The following is an 18724-nucleotide window of genomic DNA, read 5'->3' on the forward strand; positions in this document are numbered from 1 at the left end:
CTGGTTTTTCCTTAAATTGCATTGTACTTTATTTGATCATTCACTTTTTTACCCCTTCCATGTTCTCTTACAAGCGTCGGGACGATGCTTTTTCAGAGGGAGGGGGGGGGAAATGCCACGCGCCAATTTGCCCGTGACAACATGCTTTGAAAAAAGAAAGGTCCCAATTGAAACTCTGGTGGTAACGCCGCGCCTATGTGTTCGAGGTCCTCCTCACAATCATTACATAGGTTTGGTAGTGTCGGCTAGGGACATGTTCATTGTACTGAAGGAGTATTGACATGAGCCCTCTAGACACGTTTACGCTTTCAAAGGCGCATGCGCTGTCATGACGGGTTAGTAAGATCTGGAGCATGACATTCTCTCAGGGCGCGTTCTTCGCTGGTCTTTTAAAAAGCGAAGACTAACATCCAAGCATCATTAAAATTCAAGGGGACACTGAGCTGACAAAGGCGACAGTACTTTGAAGCACATGGCATGCCAGTGTTGCTTCTTCGTTATGGTCCCCGCTCAAGATTGAAAAAAAAGTTGTACGTGATTCTTTCCTTTCTCCTCTATTAGTGAGCGCTTTGTAACGCGACATTTACAAAGGTAGAGTTTCTAAGACACGGGTAACTGGTATAAACGGGGCAGTGTTTCCTTTGTTGTCATTCTAAACATCCATGGTTTTCAGCATGCCTGTGCTCGCCACTCTATTTAGTATGAAGGACAGCAGGCTCACTTACATTATACAGAATTGTTCTTCTACGAACCCCAGAAAAACAACGACGTGTCCCACATCAAAGCTGTGGCATTGCCGTAAGTGCTGAGCACAGAAACAACGGCACGTGCCATGGGCGGACAAACAATTCACTGCATTTTAGTTTTGTCCTATCAATCAATCACAGAGGGCGAGTTTTCCGTCAGCCTTTCTCAATGAAGCCATTTCAAGTTGGCTGGCCCTAAGAGAGCGTAGACTAGTCGCAGAAAATGTACAAAGCTCTCGGTTTTTTCCGGAACCACATTCTGTGAAAGAACAAAGCATTTGTGACTCTTAGGGACGATAGCCGGAACAATAGTCCCGATGGATTGCAAATGCAGCTTTGGCATCATCCTTCGAAATGACAGGTGACCGGCGCTGAGATATTTTTTGTCTATAAAGGGCGTACTAGCTTTCAAAGACAGTACATTCATTGGACAGTTTGAAGCACCAACCATGACCCGTCTTCTGCTAGTCTCCGTGCTCGCGATATCAGTGGCCTGCGTCGCGTCCTATCAGCAGAACATACTGTGGAGAAGTGGCTCCAACAGTTACAGCCCTTATGACTACGGTAAGTATAGGTGTGCATGTCTTGTCAAATTTCACTTGTTCAAATGTGGAAACAGTAAGTGGCTGCCTTACTGCTTCGACTTACACATATTTTATATGTGCTGTGGATAGCTGCCCATGCGCGTCCCGTGAATTATTAAAACTTCTTTAGGGCGCAAAAAATGCACACCAAAAGAGAAGACGATGAGAAAGGTCACCTAAAATGTTAAAAATATCGAAGACAGAAAAGATGGAAATGACAGCGTCGGTTTCGGGACAGCCGAGTTACTTTTTGGTGGGGGAGCAATTTAGAGGAATGGCAAAGACAAAGCAAGGGTATAAAGACTGTATTGTATACCAAAATAACGAGACGACCGCGAGAACACCTAGACATAGATAGATAGATAGATAGATAGATAGATGATAGATAGATAGATAGATAGATAGATAGATAGATAGATAGATAGATAGATAGATAGATAGATAGATAGATAGATAGATAGATAGATAGAAACAGTCAAAGTGCCTTTGGTTCACTAAGAAATGCTTCGAAATGGAAAAAAAAGGCCAACTCAAGGAACGCGTTTGCCTACGGCCCAATAGCTTTGTTAATCAACCTTATCCCCTCTACGCTTGCAGGCAGCGGCGCATACGGCAGCTACTGGGGAAGTGGTTCAGGCAGTTATTATCCCTTCCCTGGTGGCCTTGGAGGACTGAGCGTGTATGGAAACGGAGGCAGCAGCAATAGCTTTGGCTACGGCTCCAACTATCCTTCGAACGTCTACTATGGCCAAGGCAATGGATTCGGTGGTGGCTGGTACGGCCAACAGCAACAGGTGCAGTACTGGTAATGTTAGTACTGTGATGGCGTCGATAAGAAAAGCTCTTGTATAATAAAGACAAACGCCAACTTGCTCGCTGAGACGGATGCTGTTGTTTTCTTGTTGTGCCGTTCCAACATGAAGGTCTTCTCATTGACCCTTTCTCACACTGCCACAGTCATTGCTGGTTGGAATGACCGTTTCAGGAAGTAAACTGTTATCGGCCATTGCTATTTCTGAGGATCGAATGTATGATAGAATGGAGTTTCACACGACATGTGACAAGCTTGTTTCACACTTTCAGGCTTGTGGGTTGGTACACCACTTAGCTGATGTATGAAGCTTGATGGTGAGATATAATGAAGATCTTGGTTTGCCGTCAACAACAGGAACCGAGAAAACAATTGAAAAATATTTCAGGGTATAGAAGTGGATGAAAAACTTGAGTCATTTAAATAATTACAATGTAACATGAGAGAAACCTATGCATGCGAGGAGGCGAAACAATCAAATGCGAGGTCAGTTATTGCATTCACGTGGAAGGGGTAAAAACAATAACAAAAGGTGTAGCAAGGGCAGGCCAGGTAAAAAATGGACTCTAGTCAGCCCGGCCTGTGCCCATCAGAACCTTGCTCTGCGTTGCAAAGGTTGTAAAAAGCGGCGCGCATCCACCTTGAAAATAATCTGCGGTAGTTTGAAAGATTGAGCAACACGAGATGGTTCTGCGCTTCACATGACTGTGGGAGCCAGCATTCCTCAGAGATCTTCAATAATACGAGTTGCGAAACTCCCCATAGGCTCCATGTATCAAAATCCGGACACACCATTGGCCGAATTGCGGCAGTGTGCTGATTGTCGCGTCATCTGCTGATGATGGGTTTTGGACCGCAGTTTCGCAACTGGTATGACTGAAAAACTCTGAGCATTCCAGGGTCTGCAAGCCCAGTGTTTCCGCCTGTGTTATCTCAAGAAGCCAGGCTTTACAACGCCAGCACTGTGAAACTAGTGCTCACTGTCATCAATTGTTCTGTGTTCTTTTTTGGAGGTGCATGCAATAATATCCTCGTTGAACTTAATTTGCACGCGTATTCTTCGTGTAATATATATGGCCAATAAAACGGCGACTGTTATATGCATCGATGTCGCTTTAGCGCTTCGCCTTTCGTTGCAGTCGGCTTTCACAAGGAGTTGGCTTCATTGCCTCTGAAACTCTGATGTAAAGTCGCTCCTCGCGAGTGGTATGCTCGCGTTGAAGGCCCCGTGTTGCGGAATGATCCCTTGCAGCCAATGTATCCCGATATCGACGAATCCTTATTTAGGGTTCACAAAAAATTGTGGCTAGTTCTCCAACTGACAACGGGCCCACGGCTCTACTGCTGTACACTACAGAAATCCGTATGGTGCGGCGCTGCCTTGATACAAGCCCCATACGCAACGCGTTTGCCCCGATGTAACAAGGAAAAGAGACACCTTCATGTCTATTATAGGGAAGCGTTTTTCTTTGATAGAAAAAACATGAGTTGCCTTTTTTGGCATCAACTAAGGTATCCTACATGGTAAAATTTGGCAGCGATTTTAGCCGCTCCACAACGATAGGTATAAAGGGGACCTGAACGAAAACACAATTCGTCAGCTGAACTGAATGAGTGCTATCACTCACTTGAGCTCTCAATCGACGAATAAAGTGGCACAGACATATCAAATACATAAATGACGATATGCTAAAACCAGGGCGACACACTTCTAGACACAGTTTAGCCAACCGGTCGGAGATACCAGGAAAAGAAAAGCAAGCAGGAATGATAAAACATAAGACAATATGCAAGTTCATATGGAGGCTGAAAAATGTTGGGTATGGGAAGGAAAATGTGGCACACAATTCGCCCGGACTGAGTTAAGCAGAGGATGCCTTCTGAGTTAACTAGTGGTGACGTGTCTTCCTTTCCTTCTCGCAATTCGTTCCCCCATTTTCGTATATATTGCTCAAGTAAACAACCACGTTACTGCTACTACTACTACTACTACTACTACTACTACTACTACTACTACTACTACTACTACTACTACTACTACTACTAACACTACTACTACTACTAACACTACTACTACTATTACTGCTACTGCTGCTACAGCTACTATAACTACTACTACTACTGCTACTACTATGACTACCACCATCCTCCAAGGACCTTGAACGATACAAACACATCACATGATCTAAGCACCCGGCATGCCGTTTCTGTTGGGGACAGATAAGACATGCGCGGCTAAACGAGGTCCAGCACCCATATCCTCGAGTGCGCGATGCCTCAGCACACCAGCGCCTCTGCGAAGAACGTTAAGCGTGTCTTGAACACTCATCAGTAGGTAGACGTAAAATTACAAAGATTTCACGGGAAGCTTTTCGCTTGATCTGGGTACACCTATCGGCTCCTTTCAAGCTCGAGCCGGAATCGAACCGAGGAACTCTGACGCACTCAACTATTCTATCACAGAGGCACGCAAGTGCTTTCAACTTCTAAGGAAAAATACCCTATGCAAGCGTCGTGTCGGGGCGACGCCATTGGGGTTGCAGTGCTGGCTATCTGCATCTAAAATATATTAATAACTATTGGCCCCTCAAGCTATAGTCAACCATTGCTTGAATATGCCGGGTGTCTCAGCTAACTTGTGCCAAGGGTAAAAAAAAATGCAATATTAGAGGCAGACGAGTGAAATCACTTCGATATTGCTGACAGCCACTGTGCGCACTACAGACAATTTTTGTTTTGTAATTATTAGTTACTTAATTGGGATTATTTACTAAACTGCTAAATATGGGCTTTGGGCAATAAATGGGATTTGCAAAGTTCGAGAGCGTCTTCATAAACCCCCATTGCATTATTTGCGATAAAGAAAGACTGACGCGTACCATTTTTTACAAGCTGCAAAGAAACACCGCGAAATACAAAAAAAAAATTGGCCGCGTGTCTGCGTGCTTCGCTGCAAATGTCGACTAAAGACGGTAGAAGAGGTGCTGCGTGAGATATGGACGCCATCTGGCAATACGTCGGGAAACATGAGTGCTGTGTTGCGGGCTGGTAGTCCCGGCGCAGCGGCAGGCGAAGACCGGCGGTGACCAACGCGACCGGTGGGGACGCCGGCCAGCCCGAACACGCTGTTGGCGCGATGCGCCGAAGAAGAAACGTCCGCACTGAACGAGTACTCTCCACAAACTCTCTTACTTACACGTCGCCTGGGTAAAACAGGAATGCCAGAGCGGCGCCCCCTGTCATTCGTACAATGCAATACTGAACAGAAACCGAAACACAACATGAGCTTGTGCAGAGGGCATGGAGGAAGACAAGTTTCAGCGCAGTCGCATTTTCTGCGCACCTTAAGAAACTAGGGTTGTAACATTGTAGGGCGAGTAGGGCCAGAAGGACCGTCACGACGAAGACCTGCCTCCTCAGTCGTATTCGCCCGGAACGTTGGTGTGGCTTCGCGTTCCCTCCTCCGCTCCTGGCCTTTCCACAAAGCTACTGCCTAAGTACGAAGGCCCCTACCGCGTCCTACGTCAAGCATCCCCAGTTAACTATATGACTGAGCCTGTTCAATCATCTACGGACCGCCGTCGTCGCGGCCGAGACACTGTTCACGTCGATCGACTGAAGCCGCATTATGACCCACCAGTTGTACCTGTTCCTTAGGTCGCCAGGATGGCTCCTTTTCCGCGGGGGAGTGATTTGTAACATGGTAGGGCGCAGACAAGAACGCCTGTGAAAGAAGAAGACGAAGACGGTTGTTGTTGGCGCTCGCGCTTGCTCGGCTTGGACCGCTGATCGCTTCAGCTGTGGCAATATTTTAATAAAGGCGTTACTGTCTCAACGTTAAACGCATACCATCAAGGTCTTTAAAATTGTGTATCTATGTATTTTCTATTAAAGGAACACACCACCTAATACTTACCTAATGATGTTACGCCTCAGATATGCGTAATATTTACTTTTTGATCGACAACGTTCACAAGTATGAACAGCCGTACCAGTTCAAGATGGGTGGGCGGTAAGCAAGTGGTTCAACTTTGGCCGGTTGGCTGAATCGGGTGACGTGTCGACAAACAGAAAGACAGAAAGACAGACCAAAATTTCTGCGTTTAAGTTCCCCAAGAAAGACTATCGTCTTTAAAAAGCCAAGTGACTAGCTTATTCGCGCGCCGCGATCTTGCTGGTCTCAGGCGTGGTTTGAGTGAACGAAATCAGCTGCGGCCGCGTCTCGCCGACTTGGTCGCAGCGGTAGGCCGATAATTTGGCGGAGGTTTCTTGGCCCGCGTGAGCCAGTTGGTGGGCGTGACGCTGCAGTTGTAGCGAGCGCTGGTCAAGAAACCACCGCCAACTTCTCGGCCTACCGCTGCGACCGAGTCGGCGAGACGCGGCCGCAGCTGACGGTTACGCGGCGCTACCAGACGCCCTCGCAGCTGTTCGAGTTTGTAAAGGGAGGTTTAGGGTTCAGTGTTATGATTTCTGAAAACTGAATAGGACTTCTTTAGGAAACCCCAACAAAGTGCATGTGATAACAATTGTGTTCCTTTTTCTGTGCCATGCTCGCTGCACTTACGCTGGGGGAAGCAACAATGCAGCAGATGCTATATTGAGCCTCGATATTCGCGTCTCACAGTAAAGTATGACGCATCACGAAGCTACGACGCACTCTTGAATCTACAAGAGAGGCAGTAGGGAGTTTTCAAACACAGGCCCCAAACGTTTCGGGGGCCCCAAAGAAATAGCGTCGAGGCCACTGCGCATGCGCGAGACCCCAACAGCGTTTGCGTTTTGTGTTGGGGACGCTATTCACCATTTAGCGAGAGCCTCAAAGCCTGCCTCAAAAGCTTTGAGTCAAACAAGCACGACGGCGCCCACTGAAGCGATGGTTCTTGGCCCAGACTAGAGTGACCTAGAATTGGGGGTGTGCCCAAAGCGCCACAGACCTTATTCGAAAACTCCTAGCTCCTACTTGACCCAAAGCGACACATCCAAAGGGCTTTGGGGCCCCAAAATTTTGGGGCCACTATTCGAAAACTCCCTGGTGATGTGCTTTAATAATAGCGTTTCTTTGAAGCGTTGAGGCAGTGTCTTTCATAGTGCTTAGTAGAACATGACGTATGCAAGCACGAGTTTCTTGCTGTTCTTCTCGATACAGTTATGTAGAGATTCATAAGCTTAACAAAATTGATATTAATGGCTTGGGCGCACATCAATTCGTATTGTATTGTCCACTGGGCACCCTAACAAACCGCAGCAGGGCAGGCTGAAAACTGAGAGAATGTTATATTTGGGCAGCATAGAGAAAGCAAAGACGACTAGGTGATTTCAGTACTTCGCACAGTATTTAGTTTGTACCACTCACGCGTTTGTTCTATGAAGAAAATTTACATCAGTTCTTGTAGCGCCATAGCGTGCTGTGTTTGCCTTATTCGTAACGGTGGACAGCAAGCTTTTCATATAGATAAAGAACAGGAATAAAATTTGCTGACGTTTTTATCGTAAGTAGAGTGGCTCGACAAATCGTTAAGCAAATAAGCCGTACAAATTTGGAAACGAAAGAAGGGAAACAACCATGGAAAACTGTTTCTCTTTTTTTGTGCCATATGTGAACCCGTTACTTCCTTGTAAAGTGAAACGCTGCCGCCTAGCACGAATTGCTTTCGTACTGGATCGCTGTAGCTCTGTCATCAGTTTGGAGTATGCACCTGCAAAATTTCATGTTTTCGACGAATGGGGATTTTCACTGTATTCTTTAAATTGGTGAATACTTACGTCAGCATGCCGGCAACAAGTGACGCACAGATATTCGAGCTCGGGCACTGACCACAGTTTTGCAACTCACTAGCCGACACCAAAGAATAGGCATTGTGCAAACTGTGTCAGTGTACTCTAACAAATTATGACATCGTTTTGAGCTTAACTCATTCATAACCGATAATTCTCACCTATCATACACGCCTTTCCTTTCTTTAACGCTGCGCACACGGTATTACCACATAAGAAGGAACGGCGTGTGAGTTATCTGGGGTGACGTTAGAATCGTGGAAAAAAATGTACGCCATCCTGGAAGTATAAAAAGTTGGAGGATAACTGATTTCAATAATTGAAACGTAAGAAAGACATATGGCGCCCATTGTTTTGGAGGTACGCTCATAAAGTCTTAACTTTTACATGCGAAGCATTTCTATCTATCTATCTATCTATCTATCTATCTATCTATCTATCTATCTCTATCTATCTATCTATCTATCTATCTATCTATCTATCTATCTATCTATCTATCTATCTATCTATCTATCTATCTATCTATCTATCTATCTATCTATCTATCTATCTATCATCTATCTATCTATCTATCTATCTATCTATCTATCTATCTATCTATCTATCTATCTATCTCCGTTTACGTGCGGGTGCTTTTCTGGTGATCTCTATGATTATGTATATACCAAAATTATTCCAGGAGAACATGAGTGTATGACGAACACCATTAACAGGATATTACATGAACAAAATTACATGCCTACTGCGTACGTCATGAAATCCTTTCTATTAGTTAGGTGTGACACATGCCCGCTCAGCACGGCTCATGTAATGCAGGCATGCACCGCACGTGATTCACAGCATCAACCAATGCAAGTTGAGAATTGGACCTTTGCATAGCTTAATGTGGCCCCGTCAAGGATCGCGTGTCGCAGAAAATCGGTGCCGGCATCGACGGATTTGCCGGTGAGTGAGGAATCCCGATGAAGCAAGAAAAAAATTAGGGTTCGAGAGAGAACCCATGAATTCGGCGTGGCATTGAAGTATTCTACCGCAAACCCACGCAGTGCTTGCAAATGCGAAAAAAAAAACCTTATAGAGGCCTCATGTCAGGACAACGCCAACTGCAGTTTTAATGGACAGATTTAGTTGAACGTCCGCAACAACGTACGGACGCAGCGTGTCATAGGAAATGGGCTGGCAAGGCTGCGTCCGTACGTTGTTTGCGGACGCCCAACTAAATCTGTCTAATAATAATTGTTGGGGTTTCTACGCGCAGGAACCCCGATATGATGAGTAGGCACGCTATAGGAGAAGGCTTAAAAATATCGACGACCTGAGGTTCTTTAACGTGCATCTAGAGCCAAGTACGCCAGCCTCTAGCATCCGATTTCGTTGCAGCGTGGGCTGCTCGCTGTGATAACAGTGTAATGAACATTACGTAGGCCCTCCTATGAATTAGCAAACTATAGTACAGCGTTGATAGTGCCTAGACGCCAACGACCATTACTTATGAATAAACGCAATCATCGCGCTGCAGCGTGCACTTCATTTAAATAAAACTGACGTCTGAGCCCTAACGTAAGCGCCGAAGTTAGGTCGCACCATCAGCTGCTCTTTAGCCCCAGTAGAGTCAACGTGCTTGGTAAGACAAGGATATGCAATGCAACTACAAAGACGTCGATCACGCTCGCAACCCTGGCTCACAACGACAAAAAAAAAAAGCTGCTCACCAAGTGCTTCGCATGAACTCGATTCCCATATTCGTGGTAAGTGCCTGAATGTTTGTAAAGAAAGCAATATTTCCCAAAATGTGATTATGTTGGTAATATTTCCCCTACACGCTCAAAACTTAGATAATGGACAGGAGCATTTGTTTGCGCATGTGTGTCTTGCAACTCTCTATAAATTTGAAGAACTAAAAATCTAATACTTGTTGTTAGCTCGTGACACAGAAAGACTATTCTCTGCGTTAATAACCATTCCCTTTAACTAGGATAGTGATAGGTCTGACCCAGAGCGTAAATTATGGAAAAACACAAAGGACGAGTCCATACATAGGTCGCATCTGATGTGTTCTGGTGTCGTTCGTGCACTGTTTGAAGGGTCATGAATAACCAACTAGGCCGAAATAACGTCCTTGCTAAGAGTAGTCTTATGTTCAGTTCTGTTGTCGCATCTAGAGATCTTGCAGAACGAAACTGTATTAGTGGGACAGTCCATAATGTTCACATGCTATCATACAGTGACAGTACCTCCCTGAGCTGGCCCAGATGTCTTGAAAGTAGATCCAGCGTTGTCGATTTCTGTGAAGCAAAGTCACACGGCCTATATTGCTTTGTGCGACCCAAGGCGAAAGCCATCTCCTTTTTCTTCGCAGGCAATTGCAGGCAATTGCAGCTGTCCCCGAAAGTTTTCTACATCTAGCTTGGTTTGCACCTGCAAAACTAAACGAATTTGTCAGTAGGTTCAGCACTAACCTTAACCTGCATCCCTTGTCGAGTGCGTTTGCACTATTTCGTGATGTGTGTGCTTGTTCAACCACGACTGTCTATGCTGAGTACTGTAGCACGTAAGCACCGTAAAGAGGCGACGAAGGCCCTCTCCGAAGGCCGCACCTCCAACTTATGCTCTTGGTATACTGGGTGCTTCAAAACAGACTGACAGTTCCTTGTTGCTCCATGGTTATTGTAACTCACGTCGCCACAGCTCGAAAATTACTGCAAGACACTTCATAACAAACAACATTGAGTATATCACAAGTGTAAGTTATATGTCATACCCTTGTATATCTGGATAATTTTTCCATCTTATGAACCATAAATTTGCCTCACTTCTCTCCCGCCTATTCGCTTCGCGCACCCACTCCCTTCATGCAAAATTTTTGGGCAAGAGTGCTATTACAAAAAAATCATGAAGATTCATCTGCATAACCTACTAAAAATGACGGGACAACAATATCTTCTGAAGATATCTTTTGGTGTCCTCTCGGCTATTGCCTCCTATACCTGGCCTAACAGTGGCGCTTTCCTTGTTTGTTCAATAGGTTGTGCTAACCCTAAAACAAGCTATGTTTGTTCAGACAAAATGGTCAAGCTTATTTCTATATTAACGTTAGTACCGGTGGCGAGGTTAAGGACATCTGTACATGACGTACGATGTACACAATAGCCTTCCCTGACTCTTTACGGCTATTTACGTGGCAAAGGACTCTCTGCAAGCAGACAGAGAGTTTGTTCACTGAACGAAAACAATCTGTCTTACTCGTGTTTATACAATAGTTTTCGGTTTCGAATGTTCAAGAGCTTCTATCAGACGTCCGTACCTACAATAGCCTTCTTCTACGAAAACAAAAAAAAAGACTTTTTCAGTTGCAGGTGACTAGGAGCAGTTGCTCCACGTAAATAAAAGCTTCTCTGCATTCACAATCGCTGCAAGCTCAGCATAGTTCGGAAACATGGACAACTTTTTTATTATCTGGCTATCTCGCCACATCAGTGGCCCCATGTGACATCGCGCCATACACAGGAGCAATCATCTGGTGGCGCTGCCGCCACCGATCACGCAGAAGAGGAGACGTTGATGCAGCTGTCACCACCAACGATACAGCAGAACGAACCACCCACCCACCACCTGCAGCAGATAGCGCCACCGCCATTACCACCGCAGCAAAGCCGCCACTACAGCAGCAACAGCAGCTAGTGGTTCCGCCACCACTGCTGGTACAGCAGCAGCATCGGAACTACACAAGCCACCGAAACAGAAGGAGCAGCTAGTGCTACTGCCGACGACTTCGCAGCAACAACCGCAGCAGCAAACAGCCACCGATCCAGGAGCAACAAAAGGTGGTGTTGCCGCCACCGATCACGCAGCAGCAAAAAGCAGTTGATGAGACCGTCACCACCACTGGTGCAGCAGCACGAACCACTGGCGCACCGCCAGCAGCAGATAGTGCCACCGTCAATGCCACGGCATCATGAAAAGCCGCCCAAGCAAAAGCGGCCACTACACCAGCAACAGCAAGGGGTGGTTCCACCGCCGCTGCTGATGCGCAGCAACCACCGGACCTACACAAGCTAACCACACAACAGCAACAGCCACTGTTACGACCGACAACGCAGCAGAAACATATATGCAGCCCCCACAAGCTAATGACAAAGCAAGTCCTACCGTGCATCAGCACCTAGTGGTGCCACGGCCGCCGACGTCGGAGCAGCAACAGAAGTCAGTACTGGCACAATTGCCGGACATGCGGCAGCGACAGCCTGCCCCACAAGCCACTGACACAGCAGGTCCGATCTCCAACGATGACGCAGCAGCAACAGCTGTCGGTGCTGCCACAACAGCCATCGACGCAGCAGCAACAAGCGCGGCACCACCACAACGGCACCTGGTGGTGGTGCTGCTGCAACCACCGGCGGCAAAGCAACGACAGCCGCCAACCGACAAGGCTGTTGTTGTCATGGCGGTGCGACCTACAAAGCAGGTCTCAGCGCCACGACCACAACACCGACTGGTGGTGCCACTGCCGCCTGTGAAGCAGCATCGACAGCCGCTGAAACAGCGACAGCAGCTGGCGGTGCAACTGCCGCCGACGTCGCAGCAGCAGCAGTTACCGAACCGCACGCCAGCGACACGAGAAGACTTTACGCTACCGCAGCAACAGCGTCTAGTGGTGTCTCTGCTTTCACCGATGCAGCAGCAACAGAAGTTGGTACTGCCTCGAGTGCCGGTGACGCAGCATCGACAACAGGCACACCGCGAGCCACTATCCCAGCAGTTACAAGGACACAGCAGCACCAGCGGCTAACGGTGTCCCTGCTTTCGACGACGCAGCAGCAAAAGAAGTTGGTACTGCATCGGCCACCGGTGATGCAGCCGCAACATCTGCCTCACAATAAGCCACCGACACAGCAAGTGCTTACGACACAGCAGCAGCGGCGGCTAGTGGTGCCCATGCTTTCGACGAGGCAGCAGCTACAGAAGTTGGCGTTGCCTCGCCCGCCGGTGATGCAGCAACAACATCCGCCACACGATAAGCTACTACTACCGACACAGCAAGTCCTTTCGACACAGCAGCGACATCGGCAAGTGGTGCCGCTGCTTCCGGCGACGCAGCATCAAGAAGTTGCTGATGCCTCGACAACCGGTGATGCAGCAGCAAAATCCGCCACACGACAAGCCATCAGAGAGCAAGTCGTAACGACACAGGAGCAACAACGGCCGGTGGTGCCACTGCTACCGGCGACTCAGCAGCGGCAGCAGCTGGTGGCGCGACTGCCGACGACGACGCAGCAGCAACAGCAGTTGGTTTTGCCTGTACCGCCGGCAACGCCGCAGCAACAGCCGCGAAACCTGAAGCCGCCGTCACAGGAAGTCCTAATGGTACAACACAACAGCGGCTAGTGGTGCCCCACTTCCGGCGACGCAGCAGCAACAGAAACTGGCGCTGCCTCTACCGCCAGCGACACAGCATCGACCGCAGCCGACGACAATCCACCGACAGAGCAGCATCAGCACTGGTGGTTCCCCAGCTACCGTCAACGCAGGAGCAACAGAAATTGGAGCAGGATGCAGCGCCGCCTACGCAGCATCGATCCGCCGCACCACATGCCCCCCACAGCATGTCCTGCCGCCACAGCAGCAACAGCGGCTGGTAGTGCCACTGCTACCAGCGACGCAGGAGCCCACACAGCTAGTGATGCGACCGCCGCCCACACAGCAGCAACAGGAGGAGCGACAACCTCAGCACCAAAACCATCGACACAGCAGGTCTCAACAACACACACAGCTGGTGTTGCCGCTGCCACCGACGAGCAGCAACAAGCATTAGAGCATAATCTACCTACCACCAGGCAACGCTACCACCGATGCAACGCCAGCAGCTGGTGGTACCAGCACTACCGCCAACACCGGCGTTGCCAGCACTGACGCAGGACCAGCAAGACCAGCTGGTTTTGCCACTACGAGCACCGATGCAGCACGGACAGGAACCGGAACTGCCACCAGCACCCACAACCCAGCAACAGAGGCAGCAGCAGCACCTGAGTCAGCTACAGAGCCAGCAGCAAGAACAGCAGACGCAACAGCATTCAGCCTCGCTGACACTGTTTCGTAAGTACTAGACAGTAGGAATTTATTTCAGAAGTTCTCTTGTACGTCATGATTTAAAGAGGGCTAAAGCGTTATCATTTGTATAAATATGGGATTCTATCCGCGCAGGCTTAGAACAGAAAACTAAAGGCATCAGCATGTTGCTGATCGCCGGAACTGGCTTGCACAGTGGACCTTCATCTGAATATATATCTTCACCGTTGGTTTGCTGATACATTCTTCATCTGTAGAACTATCGTTCTTATTAGCTGCTTGATAAGATAAGTGAAGGGGACAGCTTAGTGCGAAATAACTTGTTGTTCTTCAGTTGGCAAACACCCTAAACTGAAGTAAGGTCTCCAAGCGCAGTATTCCTTTTCACGACATTATGTTGATATTTGATTACGTAACATAATAGGTTTATGAAGACCATCAACTGAACCTCGTTGAAAAATGAAGCCTTGATTTGCGCCATATAAAGTCACCTATATTTTTGACTACGAATGAATTATATTTGAATGATCAATGAACCTGAAGCACTTTCGATATTTTATATGCTAGAAGGGAGTGATACGTTTCGTATCTCCCGTAACACAGCTTGCCGGAAGTTCCTCTGATCTTGAACAAATATTTACAAGAGCCTCTTTTATACACAATGGCAGCATATTGCTACGGTATTCTCTTTTGTAATGAACCGCAATGAAAGCTTGATTCCGCAAATAATTCTTTCATATCCTGTGTAGGACATTAGAAAAAGAGCATACGTCGTTTGTTCTTTTCGAGAACACAGTGATTATCGGAGCTATTTCTTGCTTTGCGGTATGTTTTCCTTAATTACAGCAACTTAGCTCAAGAAATTATTGAGTGTTATTCTTGAATGCATTAACTAGTACTCAATATTCTGTACACCGAGGAAGGAGCTCCGGCAGCAACAATGAAAGTACTTTTGGTGTCGGCACTTCTACAGCGGGATCGCCACCGGTGGCCTTGGAAGTAGTCTTACAGGTGCGAGATCTCCCAAGCGCTGGTGGTAGGTCCCCGGACGGAATGTACAGTGGTCATGAAGGTGGTCTTGGACACGGCTTTGGAGGCAGCCAGAATGGTGAGAGCAAGGCTGGTAGCTCCACAGGTAGCCACAGCAATGACACCTTCCGCACTGCAGGTGACAACTCCGCAGGGCGTTAAAGGTGGTGTCGGAGGCCGTCACTTCAGCAACAGCAAGAACTATTCTGCCGATGCGTCCACGCACGTGGCGGCTGGTGCGATAAACAGCGTGTTGACCGAAAAAAAGAAACATGTTTTGATACGACGCCTTTGATATTTGGTAGCACGTGCACACATGTCACCTTTTCTTTCGATTAAGTGTGATACAGTCAACACGTTATAGCAGTTCACCTCTTTATCAGGTGAGTCGAAGCTGAAGCAGCTGAAGGACGAAAGAAATTGCGAAACAGCGAAAGAAACGCAGTCAGCTTAAGTCGCATGCGGCACTTATCGCGAATGGGAACGGCAGCCCGGCGGTCGCGTTTTTTTGTGGCACGAGGCCGGAGCGGCAATCTTGTGTCTCTTATATCACTTCCTGTGCAGCACTAGCGATTTTTCTACATTCATAAAAAGGCTTGTAAAATATAAAGCTGGCACGAAACTATGGTACTGGTTCTAGTTAACTGCTATATTGGATATATATGATACCGGAACATAACTTCACTTAAATAAGGTCCAACGAACTGTCAGAATAATAATGAAAATAAATGAATGCGTTCCTTGAAATAGAGACCATTTTCTTGTGAGCGGCTGGAATCGTTGCGGCACCTGGCGTAGCAGATGTGAACTACGCGCTACTTTTTACGTGGTTTCTGCAGTCATCTTCGACAGTGCGACGAAGCACATTGTTAACCTTAGGAATTGGATAGGGCACAAGAACGCCGATGTGTGAATGCCACTACCAGACACCTATGTCAAGGATTAGGGTCACCTCCAATTTTTATACAAGGCAATGCATCAAAACTCTCCTCTTCGCTGCCTACATCGTACAATACCTGCCACCTTGGGCCCCTGGGATTATAAAAGGCATGAATATTATCTGTACCATTGATGATCAAAAGGCAGATGATCACTTTTTATCACTATCGGCGCTTCAGCGTCGTGCTGCACAGAATTATACTACGTGCATTTGCGACAAACAGTTGAAAGGTTTACTCAGTCGCAGAAAAAATGCGCGCACTCGAGTCCTGCACCTAGGTTCCGTGCAGCGAATAAATGCTTCGCACAACCTTCTGCCTTTTCAGTTGATTATTTTTATCCCTTAAAGCAAATGTTGCTGTTTTAAAAGCTCCCGCATAAGTTTCGAACCAGGCATCATGAGTCATCATCAGGCATCAGGCAGTCATCATGAAATCATGTAGAGACATATTTTTACTTGAAACGCGAAGCTGCGAAAATGAAGTTGCACTAGGGATCAAACACTATTTTTGGCAAGCTTTGTCACAAACTTGCCCTTGCTTTTCTGGTTTACTTGTTTCCGTTACATTCTTATCACTAATTCTGTGCACTCGTAAAGCTAACAATGGTTACAAGTGTCTAATGAAGGAATTAGTTTTTTCTAATAAACGGTAAAATCGAGCACTTTGAGGTATATCCTCATGTCGAAAATACATTCAATTCAAGCAAAGGTCAATTAACTGCAATTGTAATGCAAGACCAGCAACATGTGAATAAAAAGAAATGCTGTTTTGCAGTAATGGCAGGAGTCAATAGTGTAGCATAAATTATTTTGAAAGAGGCAATGTTACTTCTGTGCACACCCGCCATGGCCGTCTAGAGGTTAAGGTGCCGATTACTAACCCGAAGGTCACGTGGTCGAATCCCGCCGTGGCGGCCGCATTTCCATGGAGGCGAATGCTTGAGGTACTTAGAGATGTACTTAGATTAATTGCACGTTAAAGAACACCAGATGTTCAAAATTTCCATAGCCCTCCACTACGGCGTCCGTCATAAATATATCGGATTTTTGGGAAGTAAGAAGCCTACAGTATTAGTATTACTTCTGTGCACGAAGTTCGAAGCTCTTTTCATTGCAATGCAATTTTTTATTTCTAAACGAGAGAGCCGGATGGAATAAAGCCTTCCGCGTGTTCAGATGTAATATCACGATTTGCTTTTCAGCATGATCCAGAATTGAAGGAAAATGACTTTACACTTATTTGAAATGACCGAGATGAACAAAAAACGTTGAACGCCATGACTGAGAATTAACCTCTAAGTGAGAAATGATGAAGCGAGGATCACTACAACTATATAATTGTGGAGGGTATACACTTGCAATCCACTCGCCTTAAGGGCCGTTGTGTTCATTTAGGTGTTTAAAGCGCACTATTACGGCACTCGATACTATTTTGTTTACTAAAGGCTGATCCGTCAATTAAACTCCTAGCACTGAGAGTGAGGCATGAGGAGCTGAATTACCGGACATGTGACTCCAGACTCCACGAATATATCATCGAGTTTCAACCAATGCTTGAATATGGCGCTGACTACCATGTAAAAGAGTGAGTGACTGTGCAATCAAGTTCCTCTGTGGCACATGTTGCTGCCTGCAGTATTTTTTGCTCAATTTCAGCTTCGTCGAACCCGTTCGAGGTATCAAGGCTGTGGCAGCCAGAAAGCTTGAAATATATTCCTTCATCGCTTCGCACATGGACCCCGCAGAATAAATATTGATTACTGTTGATGTCTGATGATACCAGTCTATTACACCCAGCCTATAATCAGTTCTAGAGAGGAAACGCTGCTTAGATCAGTGATTTCGCATAAAAAATCAAGCGAATTTAAGCTTCAATATGAACCAGCAAGGCGAACGAATAAAACTCGCGACACATTTTCTGGCACTATTAATTTCTAACGAGTCTGAGGTCTTACGGCGTCTTACGCACCAGGACACGATATGATTTTGAGGAGCGCCTTAGTGGAGGGCTCTGAGAATTTCATCCGTCTGGGGTTCTTCGACGTGCAACTAAATGTAGGTAGACATGGCCCTATTAGCATTTCGCCCTCCATCAAATGCGACCACAGCGGACAGGTTCGAACCAGCGGCTTTCCGGTCAGCAGGTGAGCACCGTAACCGCTCTGCCACTGTGGCGACATCTCTAACGAGTAGCGCAAGCATGTGCTTGCATTCAGGTAAACGAAGGACATAAACATACACACAAGGAATAATTCATTCAAGACAGAATTTGCTGACCTGTAGGACTCATTTCCTGTTATTTTCGGCAATCGCAGGAAAAGATGCAGCCCCACTCGATGATTGCCAGCCTCAGGCAAGGGAAGAATCAGCTATGCATGTCGTTGCAACGGCCTTGCACACACAAAACATGTCCCTGTTGTAGCGGCTCATTGCTTATTTACGGCGGCTCGCGCGTGTTTAGTAGTGTTTTTGCTTACTGTATCACCAGTCACACGTGACTGACGTACAAAGCACAACTGGTGCACGTAAGCCATCATCTCGCAGAGCGCTCGTGGTTAAATGGTTGAAACGAAGGCCAACATGCTCGCGGCCTAAACAACGCAATAGAGTGTACTAGAACTAGACATATGCGGCGGACACAAAGTCACCGGCGGCGCTGCGTGAACGGCGCGGGATTCATCGGACCGGCGGCGCGGCGCGGCGCGGGGGGGGGGGGCGAAGCAGCAAATGCGATAAGTACACGCCTTAATGTTACACGAACGAGGGCTAGCAG

General features: G+C 47.0%; 2 protein-coding genes across 2 annotated transcripts in view; both read left to right on the forward strand.

Moving 5' to 3' along the window:
- Positions 1 to 18724, forward strand: part of LOC119400314 (keratin-associated protein 6-2-like) — a 223367-nt gene that overhangs the window by 25285 nt on the left and 179358 nt on the right. The window lies entirely within an intron of this gene.
- On the forward strand, positions 1086 to 2216 carry LOC119400319 (keratin-associated protein 19-2-like). The gene is made up of 2 exons (XM_037667350.2): positions 1086 to 1310; positions 1928 to 2216. The coding sequence occupies exons 1-2, from the start codon at positions 1196 to 1198 to the stop codon at positions 2137 to 2139; spliced, it is 327 nt and encodes a 108-aa protein (XP_037523278.1). The 5' UTR covers positions 1086 to 1195; the 3' UTR covers positions 2140 to 2216.

Source organism: Rhipicephalus sanguineus, chromosome 7, assembly GCF_013339695.2.
Source record: "Rhipicephalus sanguineus isolate Rsan-2018 chromosome 7, BIME_Rsan_1.4, whole genome shotgun sequence".
Lineage (NCBI taxonomy): Eukaryota > Metazoa > Arthropoda > Arachnida > Ixodida > Ixodidae > Rhipicephalus > Rhipicephalus sanguineus.